We start from the raw sequence: 21031 nt of genomic DNA on the forward strand, positions 1-21031 counted from the left end.
GTGGTAAGGTGTTGGGACTCTGCTGTTGGGACAGCTTTATGTAGGCCCTAACAGTTTGTGGGCAGGGTTTTTCACCGTTATAGTGCAATTAATGTATTGTTTAGTGTTGTGTTGTGTTGTGTCGTGGCTTTGCCGGCATGCATCCCCTCCCAAAAAAATATGTTTGCACCACCAAGATTTACATGCTAAAATCACCACTGGTCTGTGGATATCCAGTCTGTCAGCTGGCGCCTGGCTGCTTGAGCATGATCATATCTAAAAAGTTCTGGGACACTGTAAAGTCCATGGAGAATAAGAACACCTCCTCCCAACTGCCCACTGCACTGAGGATAGGAAACTCTGTCACCACCGATAAGCCCACTATAATTGAGAATTTCAATAAGCATTTTTCTATGGCTGGCCATGCTTTCCACCTAACTACCCCTACTGCATTCAACAGCACTGCACCCCCCACAGCTACTCGCCCAAGCCTCCCTCATTTCTCCTTCTCCCAAATCCATTCAGCTGATGTCCTGAAAGAGCTGCAAAATCTGGACCCCTACAAATCAGCTGGGCTAGACAATCTGGACCCTTTCTTTCTAAAATTATCTGCCAAAATTATTGCAACCCCTATTACTAGCCTGTTCAACCTCTCTTTCGTGTCGTCTGAGATTCCCATAGATTGGAAAGCAGCTGCTGTCATCCCCCTCTTCAAAGGAGGGGACACTCTTGACCCAAATTGCTACAGACCTATATCCATCCTACCCTGCCTTTCTAAGGTCTTCGAAAGCCAAGTCAACAAACAGATTACCGACCATTTCGAATCCCACCGCACCCTCTCCGCTATGCAATCTGGTTTCAGAGCTGGTCATGGGTGCACCTCAGCCACGCTCAAGGTCCTAAACGATATCGTAACCGCCATCGATAAGAAACAATACTGTGCTGCCGTATTCATTGACCTGGCCAAAGCTTTTGACTCTGTTAATCACCACATCCTCATCGGCAGACTCAGTAGCCTTGGTTTCTCAAACGATTGCGTCGCCTGGTTCACCAACTACTTCTCTGATAGAGTTCAATGTGTCAAATCGGAGGGCCTGCTGTCCGGACCTCTGGCAGTCTCTATGGGGGTACCACAGGGTTCAATTCTTGGGCCAACTCTTTTCTCTGTATACATCAATGATGTCGCTCTTGCTGCTGGTGAATCTCTGATCCACCTCTACGCAGACGACACCATTCTGTATACTTCTGGCCCTTCTTTGGACACTGTGTTAACAACCCTCCAGACGAGCTTCAATGCCATTCAACTCTCCTTCCGTGGTCTCCAACTGCTCCTAAACACAAGTAAAACTAAATGCATGCTCTTCAACCGATCGCTGCCTGCACCTGCCCGCCTGTCCAGCATCACTTCTCTGGACGGTTCTGACTTAGAATTTGTGGATAACTACAAATACCTAGGTGTCTGGTTAGACTGTAAACTCTCCTTCCAGACTCACATCAATCATCTCCAATCCAAAGTTAAATCTAGAATTGGCTTCCTATTTCGCAACAAAGCATCCTTCACTCATGCTGCCAAACATACCCTCGTAAAACTGACCATCCTACCAATCCTCGACTTCGGCGATGTCATCTACAAAATAGCCTCCAATACCCTACTCAACAAGCTGGATGCAGTCTATCACAGTGCCATCCGTTTTGTCACCAAAGCCCCATATACTACCCACCACTGCGACCTGTACGCTCTCGTTGGCTGGCCTTCGCTTCATAACCGTCGCCAAACACATTGGCTCCAGGTCATCTACAAGACCCTGCTAGGTAAAGTCCCCCCTTATCTCCGCTCACTGGTCACCATAGCAGCACCCACCTGTAGCACGCGCTCCAGCAGGTATATCTCTCTGGTCACCCCTAAAGCCAACTCCTCCTTTGGTCGTCTCTCCTTCCAGTTCTCTGCTGCCAATGACTGGAACGAACTACAAAAATCTCTGAAACTGGAAACACTTATCTCCCTCACTAGCTTTAAGCACCAGCTATCAGAGCAGCTCCCAGATAACTGCACCTGTACATAGCCCATCTATAATTTAGCCCAAACTACTACCTCTTCCCCTACTGTATTTATTTATTTTATTTATTATTTTGCTCCTTTGCACCATATTATTTATATTTTAACTTTGAACTTTCTTCAAATTATAATTCTACCATTCCAGTGTTTTACTTGCTATACTTTATTTACTTTGCCACCATGGCCTTTTTTTGCCTTTACCTCCCTTATCTCACATCATTTGCTCACATTGTATATAGTCTTATTTTTGTCTACTGTATCATTGATTGTATGTTGTTTTACTCCATGTGTAACTCTGTGTTTTTGCATGTTGTCGAACTGCTTTGCTTTATCTTGGCCAGGTCGCAATTGTAAATGAGAACTTGTTCTCAACTTGCCTACCTGGTTAAATAAAGGTGAAATAAATAAATAAATAAAATAAATATGATTAACTGCCTGGGCTGAGTTACTACAGAGACACACAGCAATGGAATGGCTGGAATGGAATACTAACTATACAATTCAGGTAAGCAGCAGAAGGCCCCCAGTCACTATCTTTACTGGATCAGTGGTGTAAAGTACTTAAGTAAAAATACTTTAAAGTACTACTTAAGTAGCTTTTTGTGGTATCTGTACTTTACTTTACTATTTATATTTTTGACAACTTTTACTTTTACTTCACTACATTCCTAAAGAAAATAATGTACTTTTTATTCCATACATTTTCCCCTGACACCCAAAAGTACTAGTTACATGATGAATGCTTAGCAGGACTGTCACGTCCTGACCATAGAGTGCTCTTATTTTCTATGGTAGAGTAGGTCAGGGCGTGACTGGGGTGTTTTGTCTAGTTTAATTTTTCGTATTTTTCGTATGATTCCCAATTAGAGGCAGCTGGTCATCGTTGTCTCTAATTGGGAATCATATTTAAGTAGTTGTTTTTCCCACTTGTGTTTGTGGGAGATTATTTTTGAGTTAGTGCATGTTGCACCTCTGTCGTCGCGGTTTGTGTTTTGTTTATAGTTTATTGTTTGTCTTGCAAAGTTTCACATTCAAATAAAAGATGTGGTACAAAACTCACGCTGAGCTTTGGTCCGTTCCTACACACATGCGTGACAAGGACGGGAACATGGTCCAATTCACGCACTTATCAAGAGAACACGTGGTCATCCATACTGCCTTTGATCTGGCAGACTCACTAAATATAAATGCATCGTTTGTAAATTATGTCTGAGTGTAGGAGTGTACCCCTGACAATGCGTAAATTAAAAATAAAAAAAACGGTGCCATCTGTTTTGATTAATATAAGGAATTTTAAATTATTTATACTTTTACTTTTAATTTTGATACTTAAGTATATTTTAGCAATTACTTTTGATACTAGTATATTTTAGAAATTACATTTACTTTTGATACTAGTAGATTTTATAAATTACATTTACTTTTGATACTTAAGTATATTTAGAACCAAATACCTTTAGACTTTTACTCAAGTAGTATTTATAATAAAATTAGAATAACATTTCTATTAAGGTATCTATACTTTTACACAAGTATGACAATTGTGTACTTTTTTCCAACACTGTACTGGATATGTTACAGCTAACCTCTCTGTGCCCCATCTCTTAGAGCTGAAGTGCAATGCTGAGTCTCTCGTTGGTTAGCAACTGACCCCCATTCTTTATAAAGTCATAAGAAAGGATCTGCTAGGAAGGAGAGGGTGTGGAGAGGGTGTTGTTCATCATAGAGGCCGCCCCAATGCTTTTCTTCCTGGGAGAAAAGAGAGGGAGTTAGGGATTGAGAGAAGGGGGAGGGGGGCCTTCAGTTGAACACTATGGCTGGTAATATATGCAGCCTTATTGTGGAGAGTCAATGCACCGTGCATTAATGGGGGGGGGGGGGGGATACCTTCAGCCTTCCGTTTACCCCCTCAGAAAGACTCAGTGTCAACCAGACTCTCATGCAAGCTGCAACAGCGGCGCCCATCCCATCTATTACTTTACCAGAGAGGACATCTTGAGACAAGGCCCAAGGACAACGGACTGGAAGACTCAATAATGGTGTGATATCCTAAATAACTTTTCTCTGGTTACAGACTGTGGTTGAAGGCTCAGTAGAACTCACATGTGGATTTCCTCTACAGACAGTTGACACAGAATGTCTGACACGTACGCCAATAGTGTCTGAACTCTGGAGATATATCAAACTCACTTAATCAAGCAGGAAGTAGAAGGAACAGGATCAAGAACCAAGACAGGTCATGAATTAAGGTGAAAGAATTCCTATGCAACGTACATATGTACAGCAATACATTAGATTATCAAGTTGAAGATGAGGGCTTTCCTCATCTGATATACACAAAGAAATTATAGTAACTATAGTAATTATAAGTAACAACTGCTTATGAAATTCAATGGTATTCATTTAAATAATTTTAGGTTCATATTTCTATGGCTGAAATCCATGGTCACAAGTCAGCACATGGGACTGAAATAGTTTATCTAACACAATATTATATAGTACATGTATGTACAACTTTGATCATACACATTATTAGTTAACTTTGGGTGTGTTCGTAAATTCATTATGGCTACTCCAGTTTCAGAGCACTCTCCTTTGAGTGTGCCAGAGCGCAGAATAACGGATTAATTTACAAACGCGCAACCCCCATTGAAGATGACAGGTGTCAGTGAAGGTTGGTAAAAAAGTGAATTAAGTTGTTGCTAGCAGCACAGTTACAGTCACTAATGCTCTAGATTGATGAAAACAAGGCTCGTGATAGGAGAAGCGGTAAAAGTGGTTGAGGTTAGAGACATGAAACTGATAGTCACTGTGGTGAGTATGCACAACAGAGAATGTGCTAGAAGGCTTCAGAGATTCTAAAACACTGTTCAGTTGGAGGTTTGACATTTGGTGTGGGGTATTTAGGAGACTTCACTGATCAATGCCCCATAAACATGGTGGATAAATGCAAAAGGGTTCATGGCCTATTTTGTTCTACTTGGAAAATCTCTATCACCAAAAACAAATTGTTTATGTGGCCACAAGGTTCAAGACACACATCCTCCTCAAAAAGAAAGGAGGACCAAGGTACTCTTCATATAATTAATTAAAATGCCTTTATTTATATGACATGTTCAATGGAAACAAAGTTTCAAAACTCAGATGTGTTTTGGTTGCATGGCCTTCGTCATGGAGTACAAAGATATGATAATACAATGTCCTCTTTTGAACAGCTTTTTCCAATCAACCCTGATTTGAAGAGGGAGTGGTTACAGAATTCATTGGACAACACCTAGTAAGCAATACTATACACATTAAAAGTGAAATACTGTAGATATGATATCATTTTTTACATTTTAGTCATTTAGCAGACGTTCTTATCCAGAGCGACTTACATTAGTGAATGCATACATTTTCATACATTTCATGCATTTTTTTTGTACTGTCTCTATTTCAAAAATGCTATCAAAAATGCACATCCTCCTGTTCTCACAACTAACACAACACTTTATTACTATGGCGTGATCATACATATTATTAGTTAACTTTGGGTGAGTTCGTAAATTCATTTTGGCTACTCCGGTTTCAGAGCACTCTCCTTTGAGTGTGCCAGAGCGCAGAATAACGGATGAATTTACAAACGCGCAACCCCCATTGAAGATGACAGGTGTCAGTGAAGGTTGGCAAAAAACTGAATTAAATTGTTGCTAGCAGCACAGTTACAGTCACTAATGCTCTAGATAGCATGAAAACAGCCTAACCAGCTCTGCTAGGGCGAGTAAAATGATCAGAGTGAGCTGTTCTCTCATTTGTGTCTGGAAGTAGCTAGCAAGCTAGCCAACGTTAGCCAGTTAGCTTGTGAGCTTGACTGCCATTGTGAGGTCAGAACACTCTGATCAACCTTACTCCTCAGCCAGTGTCCAGTGTTGACTCACTGGAGGCAATTTACAAACGCACCCTTTAATTAGGGTCCTACATCAGATTAGTCAAGAAAACATCCCAGTGATGGGTACCACTCACAATCCAGTTAATCTAGTCATCAAGACATATTATGTCAGGTAAGCATCCTTATTTCAGTACAGTGTATTGTGACTCTCACCATGTCATTTTTGGTGAGCATGTACTTCAAAGTTAAATTAGGCATCATTGTGCTAAACATTTTAACAATTTCCTACAGCAGAGAGACAGATAGAATAAAATATGTTTTCGGGTATTGATGAAAACAAGGCTCGTGATAGGACAAGTAGCAAAAGTGGTTGAGGTTAGAGACATGAAACTGATAGTCACTGTGGTGAGTATGCACAACAGAGAATGTGCTAGAAGGCTTCAGAGATTCCAGAACACTGTTCAGTTGGAGGTTTGACATTTGGTGTGGGGTATTTAGGAGACTTCACTGATCAATGCCCCATAAACATGGTGGATCAATGCAAAAGGGGTTCATGGCCTATTTTGCTCTATTTGGAAAATCTCTGTCACCACAAACAATTGTTTATGTGGCCACAAGGTTGAAGACACACATACTCCTGTTCTCACAACTAACACAACACACACGGGCACATAACACACGTAACACACTGGTTTGCATTTTGTGTAAAGGTTGCAAGTCTACCGGTACAAACATACCTAAGACCAAAGTCTAATGGAAATAATGTTATGTTTCAGGTGTAATGTCTTCTTCTCCCCACCCTATTCCCCAGGAAGTGATGATGTCACAGAGCAGGGGTCATGGTGGGTCAGGGGTTCGGATGAGGAAGCTGTATGTTCTGCTGTGTGTGGTACTGACTCTACCAGGCTGCAGAGGCTTCCTCCCCAACTTCTGGTCCTGTGTGTTAACCCTGTCCTTGGACTCCTACACACACCAATTCATCACTGAGCAGGGTGTCCTCAACGTCACTCTGGAGACACTGAGTATGGATAACACACACCAGCACCGACACACACAGGAGCAGGTGAGGCTGTGGTGTGTGTAAACACACACACACACACACACATAATCACATTGCAGCACTGTGTTCCATCTTAAGAGCGTTTAACCCAGCTCCAGGTAATTGAGGATGCATGGAAGGCTGTCTATAGACACAAACATGTCTATAGACACAACATGATGATGGTGATGATGATGATGATAATACTAATGATGATGAGGATGATGATGACTGCTGTCAGTATCACAACCAGCATTATTGTGTTATTGCTGCTTTTGGGAAATGTTGCTTTGGCTGCCTAGTGGTTAGAGTGTTGGACTAGTAACTGGAAGGTTGCAAGATCGAATCCCTGAGCTGACAAGGTAAAAATCTGCCGTTCTGCTCCTGAACAAGGCAGTTAACCCACTGTTCCTAGGCCATCATTGAAAATAAGAATTTGTTCTTAACTGACTTGCCTACTTAAATAAAGGTAATTAAAAAAAATACAGAATCAAAAATATACAGTAGCCGTGAGCAGCAATGAACAGGGTTCACAGGATGACAGAAAGGACACAACATCAGTTGGATAACAAAGCAAACACTCTATTATATAGTAACTATATTCCTTCATGTAAAACATCTGGAGAGAATCTGACGTATGGTTCATTAGGAGCATTAGGGATACATATGCAAAGAATGAGTTGAAGAGTTTAATTCCAAAACCCTATATATCCATTTTCAGAAATGTTGGTAAATTAGCTTTTATTGCTTAAAGAAATGATGAAAGAGATTGGTGTGTTTTTCACTGTCTAATCATGGCATGGTTGTTCAATAGAGTACCACATTATGAGTCATAATACCCATAAAACCTAGCGGTCAAACAGGAAAATTATTCCAATCGTTTTTTCCCCACAATTTTTCCCATAGCGTATTTTAGAAACACTTAAAATAAGGTCTGTGTTTCGTGTAGGCTTACTCTGGCGTGATGTTTTGATAACCATGTAAATCTCTCTCAGACAATGTGGCTTTTATCAATACTCAGATTAGAAAATGCTAATTAGCATCAAAGTAGATATCATGCAAGACTACAAATCCTTGCAAGCTCCTTTACGCCATCTGGTTTCATTTCAGAGAGACAAATAACAATGTTTTTTTTTGCAAAATGCTATATATCCACCTCACTCTCAGAGAAACAAGTAGTACTACTCGGTTTTACACAGTCAAATGTAACAAATAAACGTGCCTATTTTCCTCGAAAGTACTTAATGTCACAATTCCAAAACAATACAATATTACAGATAGCAAATTAATTATCTCACATCTCGGAAAAGATTTGTAATGTTGTGCTTCTTGTTGATGAAAGTCATGCTAATGTTGGGTTTTTGAGCTAGCACCCAATTGACTCCCATTCACTCCTTGAAGGAGAACGCTCCTTGTCCCAGAATCGCCCAGATTGCAGCGCGTGGCCCATTGATGTAGCATGGGCAACGTACACAATGGCCGTTAATACAATTCCAAGGGAGTTTCCAATCTCCTTTAAATTATCTCTGGCTCTGCTCAACTAATGAAGAGACATGAGAGAGCAGTTAGCTGTTAGCTACTTTTGGTCACTCAAAACTCCGTCAAGGTACATAATAATGTTTTTGAAATAATCACTCCTATCTTATATTTGACGAGGTGTAAGCACTTCTGACAACCTGTTATGATGGCCTTATGGTACGTTCAGACAACTGGGAATTCAGAAAAAAACGAGGTCATATCATGACGTCTGTGATTTTAAGTTCGGAAAGTCGGAGCTCTAGAAAGAGGCCCGAGTTCCCAACTTTCCAACTTTGAATTCCGAGTTCAAAACTAATTTTCCCAGTCGGAGCTCGTTTTTATTCTGAGTTTCCAGTTTGAACACACTTAAGTCAGAAGTTGGAGATTTCCGAGTTCTGAGTTCATAGTTGTTTTGAACGCTGCATTAGTCAGATATCACAGGAGGTTGGTGGCACCTTAATTGGGGAGGAAGGCCTTGTGGTAATGGCTGGAGCGGAATTAGTGGAATCCATAATGATGCTGTGAATCCATAATGACGATGACAATGATGATGATGAATAAACTCAGTTGCTGGATGATGGTGATGATGATGGTTATGATGAGGATGACGATGTTGATGGTCTCACAGGCAGGTCTGGGTCGGGGGTTCTGGCATGCAGTGGGGGAGGTGGTGCGTTCAAATGCGGCCATGGACTTCCTGAGCTCCACACGGTCCGACCCAGTCTACCACTTTGATTCGGAGCGCGTGGAGGAATCTATTGCGATGCTACGGCAGTTCTGGGCCCAAACCCTGCTCTCTGCACGGGCCAAAGAGTACCAGGGGGCAAGACACAGTCTGGGACAGCTGCTACACTCATTGCAGGTACAATAGGCCAAACACACAGTATTCTGTAAGATAGCACATCATGTCAAATGTAAATATCACTCATCCAATAATGTTTGGCGTTGTGGCAATTTGAATGTGCAATGAGCCTTTTACATGAGAATGACAGGAGAGGTCCCCAGTGTCTGACCTACAGGATGCTGACTCTCTCTGTGAACAGGATTTCTACAGCCATAGTAACTGGGTGGAGATGGGTCAGCACTCAATATACCTCCACCTGCTGCAGCCTGGGCAGCCAGCCTTCCCTGTAGCCACAGGTACAGTTAAAACACATTTTGGGTTAAATTAACGAGACCTGTGTTCATAGTTCTCTTTGTCTATCTGTCCTCCCCAGAGGACACTCCTACCTGTATGGAGTGTCACAGCGTTACCTGCAGAGACAACCTCCTGCCCAGACTGACCCAGAGTCAGCAGGACCCTCTACTGCTTACCACCGGGTACTTCCGCATCTACCCACCCAAACCACACGGTATGGAGGCCTAGCTATTTTCATTCTTGTGTAGATTGAAGAACTAACATCTGAGCCAGATATATTGATTCAAACATCTGCAAGCTTCAACATGAGTGTGGTTTCCATTTGAGAAAATCTGTGTCACACTTTCTAATAACTTTATCTTTGATGAATAATCATTATAAATACTGTGTTTTTCAGGGAAGTGTAGTCACGGGGGCATACTGGACAGCAGTCGTCACCAGGGGGCCAAGGGGGGCATCAATAAGGACAGCACCTCCCCCCTATTCTCCCCCCATCACTACCTCCATGTGGAGGCTGCCCGCCTCGCTACCATGGCAACCCTTACTGTGCTCAGAGACCTCAGAGACAGTGTGGGCAACACCAGCTTCCTCAGGTGGGGTCTATGTAGCCTTCATTATGATGTTAAATATACTTTTTTAAATAAAGTTTGATATGATTACATTTTAATTTGATCTATAGACCAACCATTTGTGCTGATATTCTAAACATGGTACACACGGGCCAAAGAGGGAGACCGTATACAGTGCAAAGAGAGAGACCGTATACAGTGCAAAGAGGGAGACCGTATACAGTGCAAAGAGGGAGACCGTATACAGTGCAAAGAGGGAGACCGTATAGAGTGCATCACAGAAATTATCATATAATGTGTTGTAACTACTCGTGCCACTGTGTTTCCTGTTCTTGGCTGTACTATTCTGAGGGCAGACAGTTTCCTTCTGTTGGCTGTTCTATTCTGAGGGCAGAGTGTTTCCTTCTATTGGCTGTTCTATCCTGAGGGCAGACAGTTTCCTTCTGTTGGCTGTTCTATCCTGAGGGCAGACTGTTTCCTTCTGTTGGCTGTTCTATTCTGAGGGCAGACTGTTTCCTTCTGTTGGCTGTTCTATTCTGAGGGCAGACTGTTTCCTTCTGTTGGCTGTACTATTCTGAGGGCAGACTGTTTCCTTCTGTTGGCTGTACTCTCCTGAGGGCAGACTGTTTCCTTCTGTTGGCTGTTCTATTCTGAGGGCAGACTGTTTCCTTCTGTTGGCTGTTCTATTCTGAGGGCAGACTGTTTCCTTCTGTTGGCTGTTCTATCCTGAGGGCAGACAGTTTCCTTCTGTTGGCTGTTCTATCCTGAGGGCAGACTGTTTCCTTCTGTTGGCTGTTCTATCCTGAGGGCAGACAGTTTCCTTCTGTTGGCTGTTCTATTCTGAGGGCAGACTGTTTCCTTCTGTTGGCTGTTCTATTCTGAGGGCAGACTGTTTCCTTCTGTTGGCTGTTCTATTCTGAGGGCAGACTGTTTCCTTCTGTTGGCTGTACTCTCCTGAGGGCAGACTGTTTCCTTCTGTTGGCTGTTCTATTCTGAGGGCAGACTGTTTCCTTCTGTTGGCTGTACTATTCTGAGGGCAGACTGTTTCCTTCTGTTGGCTGTTCTATTCTGAGGGCAGACTGTTTCCTTCTGTTGGCTGTTCTATTCTGAGGGCAGACTGTTTCCTTCTGTTGGCTGTTCTATTCTGAGGGCAGACTGTTTCCTTCTGTTGGCTGTTCTATTCTGAGGGCAGACTGTTTCCTTCTGTTGGCTGTTCTATCCTGAGGGCAGACTCTTCAGTGTGAAGCAGCCTCCAGCGCTGGTGTTTGTCATGGACACCACAGGCAGCATGTTTGAGGAGATCACCGCAGCCCGCCTCCGTGCCCACGCTATCATCCAGGCCCGCGCCAGCACTCCCGAGCAGCCAGGCACCTTCCTGCTGGTGCCCTTCCACGACCCAGGTGAGGGGAGAGGGAGAGGGCATGACCAGGGTGTTAGGGGACAGGGTTAGGGTCAGGGCCAAACCATGGAACCCTAAATGTTACCTGTGCCGAAAGTGTGTTACAGGCAGAACTCCTTTCTTCAGTTTTGGGGTACCATTTTACATGTAATTGTCTACAAGAATATCAAACCTATTTGACAGGCATTATGTTAATGTTATAACTGCATTATACAAGTTATTAGTTTAGTTTATTAGGTTCTTCATTAGCTATTGCACGTGCAGAAGCTCCTCTTCCTGGGGTCCACATAAAACGATATTACATTTTATATATATATATATATATATATATATATATATATACAGTGCATTTTTGCAAATGTATTAAAAATGTACATAAGTATTCGGACCCTTTACTCAGTACCTTGTTGAAGCACCTTTGGCAGCGATTACAGCCTCAAGTCTTCTTGGGTATGACACTACAAGCTTGGCACACCTGTATTTGGGGAGTTTCTCCCATTCTTCTCTGCAGATCCTCTCAAGCTCTGTCAGGTTAAATGGGGAGCGTCGCTGCACATCTATTTTCAGGTCTCTCCAGAGATGTTTGATCGGTTTAAGTCCGGACTTTGGCTGGGCCACTCAAGGACATTCAGAGACTTGTCCTGAAGACACTACTGTGTTGTCTTGGCTGTGTGCTTAGGGTCGTTGTTTTTGTTAGAAGGTGAACCATCAAGGATCTCTCTGTACTTTGCTCTGTTCATCTTTCCCTCGATCCTGACTAGTCTCCCAGTCCCTGTCGCTGAATACAGCATGATGCTGCCACCGCCATGCTTCACCGTAGGGATGGTGCCAGGTTTCCTCCAGACGTGACACTTGGCATTCAGGCGAAAGAGTTCAATCTTGGTTTCATCAGATCAGAGAATCTTGTTTCTCATGGTCTGAGAGTCTTTCCAAGTGGGCTGTCATGTGCCTTTTACTGAGAAGAGGCTTCCGCCTGGCCACTACCATAAAGGCCTGATTGGTGGTGTGCTGCAGAGATGGTTGTCCTTCTGGAAGGTTCACCCATCTCTAGAGAAAAACTCTAGAGCTCTGTCAGAATGACCATCGGGTTCTTGGTCACCTCCCTGACCAAGGCCCTTCTCCCCCAATTGATCAGTTTGGCCAGGCGGCAAGCTCTAGAAAGAGTCTTGGTGGTTCCAAACTTCATCCATTTAAGAAAGGAGGCCAGTGAGTTCTTGGGGACCTTCAATGTGGCAGAAATGTTTTGGTACCCTTCCCCAGATCTGTGCCTCAACACAATCCTGTCTCTGAGCTCTACGGACAATTCTTTCAACCTCATGGCTTGGTTTTTGCTCTGACATGCACTGTCAACTGTGGGACCTTATATAGACAGGTGTGTGCCTTACCAAATTATGTCCAATCAATTGAATTTACCGCAGGTGGACTCCAATGAAGTTGTAGAAACATCTCAAGGATGATCAATGTAAACAGGATGCACCTGAGCTGAATTTTGAGTTGAATAGCACTGTATATATAATTATATTGCGGTCCTACCAGTGTAACTGACGCAGTGTGTACGGTGCTGAAGTGAGTATGTTTCCCTGTGTTCTCTGTGCTCCAGGGGTGGGGCCGGTGTATGAGACAGAGAAACCAGAGGAATTCATGAGCTATATGGAGAACCTGATGGCTCTCGGTGGAGGAGATGAACCTGAGATGTGTCTTTCTGCCATACAGGTAACACAGAGATTAGCTACAGCTGATTTGACATCAAATGATTATCTTTTAATAACAGCATAGGATAACATACAGTAAACAGAACATAAAATGTACATAGCAACAGCCAAATCCTCATTTTCAAAGGATTTCATTTTTATATTTTAGCAGTTTTTTACCCTCTCTTTGTTGATAATCTTATGTACATTCATGTACCTGTGTGTTACAGCTGGCCCTCACTCATAGCCCACCCCTGTCAGAGATATTTGTATTCACTGATGCCTCCCCTAAAGATGCTCACCTGTACAATGCTGTGAGGGCTCTTATACTGGAGAAGCAATGCAAGGTATCACTTTTTGTTTGTGTGATCAAAATGATAACTTATAACAAATGATCCCAGATAAACAATCCAATCCCTTCTGGCTCCACCAGGTGACCTTCCTCCTGACTGAAGACCCCAGTCACAAGATGAAGGGCAGCGGGAGGAAGAGGAGGAGGAGGAGGAGGGAGACTCTGTCCCCTGACCGTTTCGCTCTCTACTCCTCCCTGTCCTCTGTTTCCGGGGGACTGACTGTCTTCACCACCAACTCAGACATCCACCGTGTCTCTGCCATAGTGGAGGACAATACAGCTGCAGATAAGGTACTGCAACAAGGCAAAATGCTCACTGTGGTAGAGTACAATCATTATCTACAGAGGTGCACCTGCCCATACTGATCCACTATTTGTCTGAAATGAATAGGTTTTGTTACTATATGATACAATGCTAAATAAAATAGTTTCTTAGAGTGGTACATTTCTGCTTATTATTTTCAGGTAGGAGACCTGTAATTGGTATTCTCCCTAGGCAGATGAGTTGCCTCCCACATGTTGCCCTAGGTCTGGGATTTTGTAGACTACAATACGTCATTTGGGAAACACTGCCCTCGCGCCAAAGCCTTCTGTCTCCCTCTGTAGGTCACTCTGCTACATGCAGAGAGTGATAGTGACTCCGACTTATCCCACTCCTTCAGTGTGGACAATGCAGTGAAGAGCGTGACCCTTCACCTCACTGGAGACCTCAGACAATGTGTCCTCAGCAGCCCAACTGGTACGACGATACATTACACACACTGACGTGTAGATACACACATGGACGACAGCCTTTTCTGTATTACATCTTCCTTCTCTCATTGTCACCCTCCGCCCCTCCCAGATCGTACTCAGTCTCTGTTGAATCAGCAGGGTCCCCTGGCAGAGTGTGAGCAGTTTCAGGGTCTGTACAGGATCAGCCTGCTGTCCCCTATAGAACCAGGCCAGTGGCACCTCAACACCATTGCTGATGGTCACGTCACCTTTAATGCCATAGGTACCCCGTCTGTCACTACACAACACACAGTACCTGTTCCCACAGGGTAATCATGAGCAAAACTCTAGTAGGCCGACTGATAACAGAGCAATACCTGTCTCCCAAGCTGACAGCAATGTGGACTTCCTGTATTACTTTGCTGTGGAGGCCAATGGAACACATCCAGGCCTGGCTAGAGTGGAGGGGAGTCCAATCGCAGGTGAGGGGGTGTGGTTTTTGGCTAGAATACAGTATCTATTTATTTGTCCTTCATTTGTCTAGCCTATACGCTTCAAGACTAAATAATCATGATCACATCTATTCATCCATTTGGTGTTTCATGTCCGTTCAGGTGTCCCAACCTTTCTAGTGCTGGCTGTCACAGGTCTATCGCCCAATGAGGAGGCCTCTTTCAGTCACGTGACCCTGCTGGGAGCCAATGGGGAGAGCCTCCAGAAAGTGTGGCTAAACTCATCCTCTTCATCTGCGTCCTCTGGAGAGGAGCTGGTTGGCTGGATGGCCTCTGTTCCCAGGGTGCCGTTCTGTGTCCGTCTATCCGGCAGAGACGGGGGAGGGAACCGCCTGGAACGCGTTTCCACAGAGATGATCCAGCACACACACATTAAGATACAGGTACAACAACAACAGCAACAAACAGCCAACTGATACTGTACAGCATGAACAATACAGCCAAGCACAATGCTGCACTGTGTATAACAGAACACACCACAAAAATCAGTTTGGCAAGCAGAACATTACAAATAACCAGAAAGTCTAGCACAACACAGCCATGAACACAATAGAAGAAAGAGTAAGACATTATGCACATTCTCCCTCCCTCCCTCAGGTCCTGTCTGTCCCATGTCTGGTTCCTGGCCACAGTACGACAGTATTTTTTGATGTTCAGAACCACGGCCCTGCCCGAAACCTCACCCTGACCGCTGATGACGACCGGGGATATCTCTCTCAGAGAGGACCACACAGGTAGACAGGGCAAAACGGACCAACAACGTCAAACTGTCACAAAATGGCTAATTAATAATAATGAATCATTAATTACACTTTTATAGCACTTTGCATTACAGACAGAATCGCAAAGCTCTTGTTAAGCAAAATAAACAACAATTAATTAAAAAAGATATACAGTATAGCAGATAGTCATCACTGTTCCCTACTATGTTATTTCTCATTCTAAAATGTGATTCTCTCAGCCTCTATGTGGGGGAGACAGGGTCAGTGAGGGGGGAGGTGGAGCTCCAAACTCCTAAGGGGGCTGAGGCAGGAGGAGCTGTCACTATGACCCTGACAGTGCGAGTGCTGGACTCCCTGGACTCCAACTACGCAGTGTTGCACCTGACTGTGGTTCCTCCGGTGAGACCCATACACTGAGACAACCCAGCTTCTACTATGAGTACAATACATACATACTGTAGAAACAAGGCCTTTGAATCTCAGCTTTGGAGATCCGAAGCTCACTGGAATCCAGCATTCAAAATACATAGGGAAATGTCTATTTAATATACACATACTAATCACCTTGCCCATCCCTCTTTATGTCATAATTTCCTGTGTAGTATCCCTGATATCACATCCTGTCCCCTTCTCCCCCAGGATCCTGACATGTCTCCCCCATCATGTTCCATCATGCGAGTAGAACACACCTGCCCAGGCCCGAGTCAGTGCACAGGAGCCAGATGGACTGTCTCTCTGGCTGTGACAGACAGGGGGCGCTCTGGCCTGGCTTCCCTCCAGCTCTCCAAGGGTCAGGGCATTCTCACCCTGCTCCACAGCCCCACAGACCCCCCAGGGGACAGCCTGGAGGAGAACCAGCCCACCCCCAAGCACAAACCCCAGAACCAGAGAGACAGGGAGAGGACAAGCCCAGCACACGGGGAGAATGGCTATGCTGAACTGGATCCCAGGTTGGTACAAGGTAACCCTCCTCTGAACGTGGCCCAGTGGACAGGTGGATTGCCCAAGCCTCTGTGGGTGAGGTACACCTCCCCCTGCTGCTCCCCCCAGGCGGAGCTCCTGGTGTGGGACGGGGCCGGCAATGTGAGGCGCTGCCACCTGACCTCCAGCCAGCAGAGGGGTATACGGGAGAGGAGTGGAGTGTCAAACAAGGCTGGAGAGATGCCGCTGCAAAGTTGCTTCCTGTTGTTTTCATTGTTGAGTTTGATTTGGACTGTTCCACTGTAGGTTGATGTGGGATCATTTCTCTATGTCAAATAACCTTAAAGATGTTCTGTAACCAAAAGGCTCCTGTTTTTATGGGCCATAGAAGCACACTTTAGACTTCAGTTCCTCACTTGATTCCTTCACTGGAAAGCCGACAATGATGAATTTAGTTGTTTTTTAAATAGTATTTTATTGACATTGTGTCATACAAACCCTTATCCTTGTTGTCGTTTGTTTTTGTTAATATTTTTTTATTACACCTTTTTCTCCCCAATTGGTAGTTACAGTCTTGTCCCATCGCTGACTCCCGAACAGACTGTTTACACCACTACAAGGTGTTAGAGACAAATAAATCTGTGTCCTTTTTACCTTTATTTAACTAGGCAAGTCAGTTAAGAACAAATTCTTATTTACAATGACGGCCTACCCTGGTCAAACCCTAACCCGGACGACGCTGGGCCAATTGTGCCCTGCCCTGTGGTACTCCCAATCACGGCCGGTTGTGATACAGCCTGGAATCAAACCAGGGTCTGTAGTGACGCATCTAACACTGAGATGCAGTGCCTTAGACCGCTGCACCAGACTTGAATTACCCGTGAATGTAGTTCACCCAGTCCGAACCATTCACAGTGGTGTTCAAATCAAATCACCTGTGTGCACCTACATTGTAAACTTTCATTCATAGGCTAGGTTGTAGCAACCTCATGATGGGTTTAGGGAAACGTTTAGTATCATGTAGTAGTTTAAACCTATCGCTGTCACATTGAACTGGTTGAATGGAATATGAATGACAGTCATCCAATATGCTATAATAGAAATAATAATAATGCTCATGAAAAAAACGTCCACCCTCATCTTTAACGGCACCGACCGCCACACACGCACGGGCACACACCACACACGCATGGGCACACATGCACACACGCATGGGCACACACGCACACACGCATGGGCACACACCACACACGCATGGGCACACACCACACACGCACGGGCACACACCACACACGCATGGGCACACACGCACACACGCACGGGCACACACCACACACGCATGGGCACACATGCACACACGCATGGGCACACACCACACACGCATGGGCACACACGCACACACGCATGGGCACACACCACACACGCATGGGCACACACCACACACGCATGGGCACACACCACACACGCATGGGCACACACGCACACACGCATGGGCACACACCACACACGCATGGGCACACACCACACACGCATGGGCACACACGCACACACGCATGGGCACACACCACACACGCATGGGCACACACCACACACATAAATCACCATGGACAGTCACGTCATATTTAGCTTACATTGATTAGATTAAATCGTGTTTGGTATATTTTAGTTGTCACTGTATTTGACTAAGCATACTGTAGGTGATTAGATGGTGTTGAAATGGTGCTGGAATAGTGGAGGCACCGGCTGTTTTCTTTGCGACTTGCTGTAACTCGTGGTTGTAAGTCATAGTTGTTTAGTAGTCCAAACATTTCGGAAACATTAACTTGCTTGACCATGCTGTTGGTCATGTAACTGTTTGTTACATGCAATATGGTTTGTGGACTTCACCGGACAGATGTTGCTCTCCGGTTTTGTAATGAAACAAATGTGTGGCTCAATTTATTGGCATGGCATGTGAACAGTTATCAATTATCACAACACATAGGTTGTCCTGTGTCTTTTTTTCCTGGCTTGGCTTCCCTGACGATTTTACCCACTCACAGCTACTGTTTAACAGTCACACAAAACGATTCACTTCTCCAGCCCTGGAACAGATCGATAAATACTCCTCCATGGAGCTATTTCCTGATGTTAACCACTCTTTCAATGATATGCTCAAATGTTGATTTGTTGTTTCAAGTGTATCTTGCAGCTAATGTAACAGTAAAATAACAATAAACAGGATTTGTTTTTACAACATCAACCACAACAACAAAAGCAGGAAGTCTACCATTTGTAAATGACTAGGTTTTTATAGAGCACAAATGCATGCAGATATTTCTTTGGTGTTCAGAAATGTTTGCAACATATTGTCACGTCCTGACCAGTAAAGGGGTTATTTGTTATTATTGTTTGGTCAGGACGTGGCAGGGGGTATTTGTTTTTTATGGTTCGGGGTGTGTGTGTGTATGTAGAGGGGTGTTTGATTGATGTATTCTGGGGTTTTGGTCATTGTTCTATGTTTGTATATTTCTATGTTTGTTCTAGGGTGTTTAGATCTGTGTTTAGGTAATTGGTGTTGGGGCCTTCAATTGGAGGCAGCTGTCTATCGTTGCCTCTGGTTGAAGGTCCTATAATTAGGAATGTGTTTGTCATGGGAATTGTGGGAGGTTGTTCTTTGTACTGCTGTGTGAGCCTAGAAGACTGTTTGTTCGTTTATTGTTTTGTTTATTAGTTGTGTTCACAATAAAAGTTAAGATGAGCACTCAACTCGCTGCGCCTTGGTCCAATTACTACGACGAACGTTACAGAACCTCCTACCAACCACGGACCAAGCAGCGGGCCCAGGAGGAGGAAGGATCCTGGGCCAGGGAGAAAAGGGAGTGGAGGACATCTTGGATATGGGAGGAGATAATTGCAGGAGACAAGACCCTGCCATGGAGACAGGTGGAGACAGGTGGAGACAGCAAGAGAGGAACGGTGAAGGTGGAACGAAGACTGTTACAGGGGTACACGGTTGGCATTTAAGCCTGAGAGGCAGCCCCAAGAAAATGTTTTGGGGGGGCACACGGGTAGTTTGGCTGGGCCAGGATTAAGCTGCAAGCCAACTCCCCGTGCTTATTGGAGGCAGCCTATTACTGGTCAGGTCCCGTGCTTTGGAGTGAGGCGCACGGCGTCAAGGCCAAGTATTCACAGGCCGGTGTGCGCAGTGCCAGCGCCCCGCATTTGCCAGGGGAAAGCGGGCATCCAGCCAGTAAGGGTGGAGCCAGTACTGCACTCGAGACCGCCAGTGCGCCTTCATGGTCCAGTGTATCCTGTTCCCGCTCCTCACACTAGCCCTGAGGTGTGTGTCTCCAGTCTGGTACCTCCACTACCAGCCCCATGCACCAGGCTTCCAGTGCGTCAGCCCAGTCCAGCTCATTCTGCTCCTGCTCCTCACACTAGCCCTGAGGTGTGTGTCTCCAGCCTGGTACCTCCACTACCACCCCCACGCACCAGGCTTCCAGTGCGTCAGCCCAGTCCAGCTCATTCTGCTCCTGCTCCTCACACTAGCCCTGAGGTGTGTGTCTCCAGCCTGGTACCTCCACTACCACCCCCACGCACCAGGCTTCCAGTGCGTCAGCCCAGTCCAGCTCATTCTGCTCCTGCTCCTCACACTAGCCCTGAGGTGTGTGTCTCCAGCCTGGTACCTCCACTACCACCCCCACGCACCAGGCTTCCAGTGCGTCAGCCCAGTCCAGAACTTCCGGCAACAGTGCCTCGTCCAGAACTTGGAGGTTGTTCTTTGTACTGCTGTGTGAGCCTAGAAGACTGTTTGTTCGTTTATTGTTTTGTTTATTAGTCGTGTTCACAATGAAAGTTAAGATGAGCACTCAACTCGTTGCGCCTTGGTCCAATTACTACGACGACCGTTACACATGTATACAGATCAACTTCTTTGTTAACTGAAATACAAAGCCCTTATCACTCAGAATATGAGCTAGCACTTGGAAGACCAGAAATAAACACTATTAAATAATACTTGGCAAGTGCAGTATAGAACGATAAATGATATGCACCTCATCTCTCTCCACTTCTGAAAATTACTTTTTAATTAATGGTTGGTCATCCTCTTCCTCTTGATTTTGAGCTGAATTAACATGTGTCTGAGGGGGCATTAAGCCCTTGTTTACTTTACTCTGACCAAACATAACACCTAGTGTAGCAAGAGGTTTTAAGATTGACTCTTACCTACTACTCTCCTCCATACTAAATTGTAATGATCCACAATGGCAATGAAAGGCCCAATCACACCTCTCTTGAACAGGACAGCGAGTATGAAGATGAATTTAACAGATACAATTTTTTATTTTACCTTTTTTTGGTTACTAGTCCAACGCTCTAACCACTAGGCTACCTGCCGCCCAAATGATGCCTTTCACTATGTACATGTTGGCCAGGTTCTTCTTTGGAACTGGATAAAAAGATCCCACTTGTGAATATACTACATGCTGTCAGTGGAGGCTGCTGAGGGACGGACAGCTCATAATAATGGTCAGAATGGTTTTCATGTGTGTTTGATACCATTCCATTAA

The 21031-nt window shown here is 44.6% G+C and overlaps 1 protein-coding gene across 3 annotated transcripts; it reads left to right on the top strand.

Moving 5' to 3' along the window:
• Window positions 1-3951: 3951 nt before the first annotated feature.
• Window positions 3952-19226, top strand: vwa7 (von Willebrand factor A domain containing 7). Of its 3 annotated transcripts, XM_082966733.1 has the most exons (19): window positions 3959-4074; window positions 4158-4284; window positions 5251-5312; window positions 6715-6966; window positions 9089-9322; window positions 9504-9600; window positions 9678-9812; window positions 9996-10191; window positions 11398-11567; window positions 13167-13279; window positions 13488-13604; window positions 13691-13900; window positions 14216-14348; window positions 14454-14606; window positions 14713-14805; window positions 14938-15218; window positions 15433-15569; window positions 15797-15956; window positions 16197-19226. In XM_082966733.1, exons 4-19 carry the CDS (start codon window positions 6721-6723, stop codon window positions 16782-16784), a joined length of 3063 nt encoding a protein of 1020 aa, XP_082822859.1. In that variant the 5' UTR covers window positions 3959-4074; window positions 4158-4284; window positions 5251-5312; window positions 6715-6720; the 3' UTR covers window positions 16785-19226. The 3 variants fall into 3 exon arrangements, with proteins under 3 accessions (XP_082822861.1, XP_082822859.1, XP_082822860.1); XM_082966734.1 differs by lacking the exon at window positions 4158-4284; XM_082966735.1 differs by lacking the exon at window positions 5251-5312 and having other exon boundaries at window positions 3952-4284.
• Window positions 19227-21031: the final 1805 nt, after the last annotated feature.

The sequence above is a fragment of the Salmo salar genome, chromosome 20, assembly GCF_965601325.2.
Source record: "Salmo salar chromosome 20, fSalSal1, whole genome shotgun sequence".
NCBI lineage: Eukaryota > Metazoa > Chordata > Actinopteri > Salmoniformes > Salmonidae > Salmo > Salmo salar.

Excerpts from the sequence above, each read along its gene's own strand:
- vwa7 (XM_082966735.1), top strand. The coding sequence starts at position 6,721 with ATGATGTCACAGAGCAGGGGTCATGGTGGGTCAGGGGTTCGGATGAGG. Across the intron at positions 13,280-13,487 it reads TGTGTCTTTCTGCCATACAG|CTGGCCCTCACTCATAGCCC; the intron begins GTAACACAGAGA and ends TGTGTGTTACAG. Across the intron at positions 14,806-14,937 it reads GGAGGGGAGTCCAATCGCAG|GTGTCCCAACCTTTCTAGTG; the intron begins GTGAGGGGGTGT and ends ATGTCCGTTCAG.